This window comes from Tupaia chinensis, unplaced genomic scaffold, assembly GCF_000334495.1.
Source record: "Tupaia chinensis unplaced genomic scaffold, TupChi_1.0 Scaffold000101_1, whole genome shotgun sequence".
Taxonomy (NCBI): domain Eukaryota; kingdom Metazoa; phylum Chordata; class Mammalia; order Scandentia; family Tupaiidae; genus Tupaia; species Tupaia belangeri.
The window spans coordinates 2,836,805-2,842,122 of NW_006159565.1; the positions used below are offsets into that span (position 1 = coordinate 2,836,805).

General features: G+C 54.9%; 1 protein-coding gene across 1 annotated transcript in view; it reads left to right on the forward strand.

Annotated features, from left to right (window-relative positions):
* Nucleotides 1-5,052, forward strand: part of GRID2IP (Grid2 interacting protein) — a 59,771-nt gene extending 54,719 nt beyond the window's left edge. The window contains 7 exon segments of the mRNA XM_006143671.2: nt 1-159; nt 483-638; nt 763-849; nt 1,160-1,289; nt 1,379-1,497; nt 3,721-3,885; nt 4,134-5,052. Coding sequence (XP_006143733.2) covers nt 1-159; nt 483-638; nt 763-849; nt 1,160-1,289; nt 1,379-1,497; nt 3,721-3,885; nt 4,134-4,205 — 888 coding nt within the window. The 3' untranslated portion in view covers nt 4,206-5,052.
* Nucleotides 5,053-5,318: the final 266 nt, after the last annotated feature.

The following is a 5,318-nucleotide window of genomic DNA, read 5'->3' on the forward strand; positions in this document are numbered from 1 at the left end:
CTGCGGCGGGTGCTCATGAGCATGGAGCCCCGGCGACTGGAGCCCGCGCACCTGGCGCAGCTGCTGCTCTTTGCCCCCGACGCCGACGAGGAGCAGCGCTATCAGGCCTTCCGCGAGACGCCCGGCCGCCTCAGCGAGCCGGACCAGTTCGTCCTGCAGGTGCAGCAGCCGCGCGACCCCGGCTTCAGCCTCGGCCGTCAAGTCGGGGCTCTCGCTATGGTTGAGGGCTGCTTCTGTCTCACACCCCTTTGGTACCGCCACGCACTCACGCCTCTGAGTCCCGATTTAACACTAGGCCTAATGACTAGTTCTCACTCGGTGTCTAGGGAGGGTGGAATGAGGGCGCCCCCTAGGGCTCGTGCTTATTTTTTCCTAAGAGCACACCAGGCCCAGTCAGGCAGCTGAACTTCACTCCAGACTGCGATGGGGCAGTGGGTCTCCTAGCGAGGGAGGAGTGAGTCCTGGTCCTACCTTTGCTACAGATGCTGTCGGTTCCCGAATACAAGACCCGCCTGCGCAGCCTCCACTTCCAGGCCACCCTACAGGAGAAGACGGAAGAAATCCGGGCCAGCCTTGAGTGCTTGCGCCAGGCCTCGCTAGAGCTCAAGAACAGCCGGAAGCTAGCCAAGATCCTGGAGGTCAGGGGGCATCCCCTCCCTACTTATGCCTCCTGGAGTTTCCAGCCTAGAGGTCCATTCCAGATAGCTGGGCCAGGGGGAGGGTGGCTGTTGGGACAGAACCGGCCCACCTTCCTCTCCACAGTTCGTGTTGGCCATGGGCAACTATCTCAATGATGGACAACCCAAAACCAACAAGACTACAGGCTTCAAGATCAACTTTCTGACAGAGGTGAGGGGACCAGTCAGCAGTAAATGATTAGCTTACTCTGACAGCCAGGTGCAAAGGACAAGTCTAAATGTTGTGGCAGAGGGGAAGAGAGGACATTTTGACCAAGGAGGGCCCTACCCCTGGATATGAGGATGGGGATGGGAAAAGGTGACTTCTTCAAACTATGCCTCAGAATCTGACAAAATGGAGTTGGGGAGGGGAGTCAGAGAATGTCAAAGACCAGGAGTTGATGCCACAGTCCAGAAGCGGGGCCCACGTGACCAGTAATCTGATAGGGTCCTTCAGGATGTATGTTGGGGGTCACTTGCAGCTGAATTCCACCAAGACAGTGGATGGGAAGTCCACCTTCCTGCACATTCTTGCCAAATCACTGAGCCAGCACTTCCCTGAACTCCTGGGCTTTGCTCAGGATCTGCCCACAGTGCCCCTGGCAGCCAAAGGTAGGCTGGATGAATGGGTGGGGAGGCGGAGGGATGCTGGCCTGGGCTGGGAGGATGGCCCCATGAAGCTCTGGTCTTTTTTCCTACAGTGAACCAGCGGGCCCTGACCAGCGACCTAGCTGACCTCCATGGCACCATCAGTGAGATACAGGCTGCCTGCCAGAGCATGTCCCCCTCCAGTGAGGACAAGTTTTCTGTGGTCATGGCGGTATCCTCTGAGCAACTGTCCCAGCATCAAGCTGGATCCTGGGGTGGCTGGGTAGAGCTGGCTATGTCTTCAGTGGCCATTGCAGACCTCATCTCCCAGTAGAGATTCTGGGCACAGGTTGCTGTGTGCTAGGGCTCCTGGGAGAGGTTCCATCCTGGGCCATTTAGAATCTAAGTGCTTATGCCAAGTCTGTGTGTGACTGAGGCTGGAGCTCTTTTGAGTGTCCCAAAGCCACTGCCCAGCTCTGTGTGCCCTCATGGGCAGTGGAACCCAGACTTAAGCCACCAGATAGAAGGAGAGGTCTTTCAGGCCCTACGAGCTAAAGGCAGTCAGGAACCCCCAGCAGGGCCTGGCTAGCGGAGCCGGCAAGTTGGAGTCAGGGTGGATAGGAGAGAAGGGCATGGGCACCTCCTCCTGCTCCCCTTCTCTAGCCCTACACTCCTCAAAGAAGAAGACAGTGCTTTGCCTGCTGAGGCTAAAGCTGGGTAAAGGGGAGGGCTCTGGGGACTGCCTATGTCCCAGGCATGGGCGCTCCCCCTAGAAAGCCCCTGGCAGGTATCCCTGCCCCCAGATGATGATGCCTGCTGGGGTTGAGTGTCCAGGTAGGAATGTGGCATCAAGTCCTACCCTTCCTCTCAGGCAGGAGACCTCGCACTAACTGCTGCTTGTGAAAGGTGCTTCTCACACCCATTCCCTTTAGCCTATATACCATCCAGATGTTTTGCAGATATGGAAACCAAGGTTGTTCAGGTGAGAGTTAATCTAGGGGTGCCTACCTGCTTCTTCAGCTTAGCTGTCCCCAGAGAGAGGTCGAATGTTCATTGAAGAGCAGTCTCTGCAGAGAGACTTGAATAGGCCCAAATTCTGACTCGGTTGTTTACTGGCTGTATGACTTTGGTCAAGTTGCTTGCCCTCTTTGAGCCCAGTTTCTCTTCAGCAAAAAGAGGTCATGAGAGGACCAGCAGTTAGCGTAATGGCTATGTTGCTGAACTCCCATGTAGCCGACCACGGTTCGAGTCCCGGACCCAGTGGCTTAAACTCACGCCAGGCGCATGTGTGTGCATGCCCAAGATCCTGAAAAGAGAATGGAGGAGAAGGGATTGCAGTGTGGCCATCCGCCCTGGGGGGTGATTTCTCGCTTTCTATCTCTCTGTCCTTCTGGCTAGCGCAAGTGCCCTATAGCAAAACAAACAAACAAAAAACAAACTGCTTGCCCTCTTTGAGCCCAGTTTCTCTTCAGCAAAAAGAGGTCATGAGAGGACCAGCAGTTAGCGTAATGGCTATGTTGCTGAACTCCCATGTAGCCGACCACGGTTCGAGTCCCGGACCCAGTGGCTTAAACTCACGCCAGGCGCATGTGTGTGCATGCCCAAGATCCTGAAAAGAGAATGGAGGAGAAGGGATTGCAGTGTGGCCATCCGCCCTGGGGGGTGATTTCTCGCTTTCTATCTCTCTGTCCTTCTGGCTAGCGCAAGTGCCCTATAGCAAAACAAACAAACAAAAAACAAACAAACAAACAAAAAACCTCTCCCCCCCCCAAATAAAAGAGGTCATGAGAATTCTCATGACAGGGGACTGTTGTGGTCATTAACTGGTTACAACACAACTGGGTTCAACCTTGGTTCTGACATTGTTCACTGTGTGATCATGGTCTAGTTTCTAAACCCTGTGCTGCCATTCCTTCACATGCAATGGGGATGATCTGCTGCACAGAGATGTTATGATGAAGTAAGAATGTGCAAAAGCTTAGAACAAAGCTTGGCACAGCTTAAGTGCTTAAAAACCATGGTAGTGATTCAGCTGGATTTTTTTGAGCACTTACTATGTGCTAGATACTATTCCAAACAAAAACAAGTTTGTACTGGGGGCACAGAAAATGATCTTGTGAACAGTTTGAGATAGTGACCAGTGCTATAGAGAAAAGAAAGAGTAAGTCTTAGTGGCAGAGGAGCTTCTGTTTAGGTGGCTGGGAGGAAGGAGGCGGTAGTCTCTGAGCAAAGCCCCAGGGAAAAGAGCAGCACTGAAAGGCCCAAGGCTGCCATGGATGGCAAGATCCATGATAAACTTCCTGTGCTTTGGGACTGGAGCTCCTGGACAGGGCACCGTCCCTGCTGACGCAGAACTCAGAGTGAGTGTGGGCAGCTAGGGCGCTATCTGGGGTCATCAGCCAGGAAACCAGGGGCACCCAGGAGACTGACTTCTTCCTTAACGGAGACTCATCAGTCTTTCCTGGAGACAGCCCAGCCAGTGCTGCGAGCGCTGGATGCACTGCAGCGGGAGGCCATGGAGGAACTGAGCAAGGCGCTGGCTTTCTTTGGAGAAGATTCTAAAGCCACCACCTCTGAAGCCTTCTTCGGCATCTTCGCAGAGTTCATGAGCAAGTTCGAGGTGAGCCATGGAGGAGGCCTAAGAGGTCCCTTAGGAGAGGCTGGGACCAAAGGTCAAATGATGGGGCCCTTGTGCAGTCTGGGCCAAGAGAGCGTCCCCAGTGAGTGACATGTCCCTCTATGCCCCATGGGTTGGGAGGCACACAACCTCAGCGCTGACTATCTGGGGTGGGAAGACAAGGCAGGAACACAAAGTGCCTCCTGGCGGCACTGACCACTCCCTCCCCACATTTGTGCTTCCTTCCCCAGCGAGCGCTCAGCGACCTGCAGGCTGGGGAGGGCTCACGAAGCTCTGGGATGATTTCACCTCTGGCTTGGTGACAACGGCCACTCAGCATCCTCTGCAGCCTGAGTTCAGAGACTGACGCCAGAGGCTACACCTGAGAGTGTGGTTCAGATACCGCCTAGGTCTGGGGTCCCTGTGCCCAGGCACTGAGCACGCGGCCTGGCTGCCAGAGGGAAGGGCCTGGGCGTGGGGCCAGGCTGCCACCCGCGTCTCCAGCTACCTCAGCTGCCAAGTTCCAGCCAGGGCCCTCCTCTGCCCACCCTCATTCTGCCCCCTGTCTGGGCCCAGACTCCCTAGGGAGCGGGAGCCATGATGGGCAGACACCAAGAAGACTGAGCCCATCAGGCCAGGCTTTGCCCTACACTATTGGCTTGCTACGCCCACTTCCCACCTCTCTCCTGAGCATATTCAATAAAGTGCTGTTACGCTTGCCCCAGGTCATGCATGGATTATGCAGTGATTACACCCCAGAGCAGTTGGCTCCCAGGCAGCAGGATGCACCTGCCTCACAGAAGGTTGTGTGAACCTCCTTTCTGAGCTGGAAGCTCGTGAACATGCAGCCAAGCCAGCATGGGAGGGCCTGGGGGCCCCTCACCCAGCTTGCCACATGGAGGATGGTGGGCAGGCAGGAAAGCCCAAAGTACCTGGACCAGAGGTTTTGAAAGCTGGAAGAAGCTGCAGTTGACTACAGCTAAGGACAAGAGGAGAGAGGCCTGGGAGTGAGACAGGGAAGGAGTGAAGTAGGAAGACCCCTAAGGCAGACTGCAGAACTGACCCAGAATTTTCCTCTGGGACAAGTGGTAATCAGAGTTAGTAGGGAGGTTGGAGAGTGGAAAGGGGGTTATTAGGAGAGAGATGGAATGGGGAGATGTTCAGGTGGTGATGAACAGGATTTGGTGGTTTGCAGGTTTCTTACCTGGATGGGTAGTGATGATATTTCCTCACAGACCCTGTGAGCTAGGCAGGTTTGGGGGCAGAGAAGACAATCTGGGACATGTTTGGTTGGTACCTGAGTCTGTTTTTTATATGTATCTGGTTAGATGATGGCACTACCTAGATGCCAGGAACAGGTAGAGCAGGGAGGAAGGAGGGTGTGCATGCTCTGGTGGATAGATCCAGGGTTTAGGCAGCTTCCCATTAACTTATCC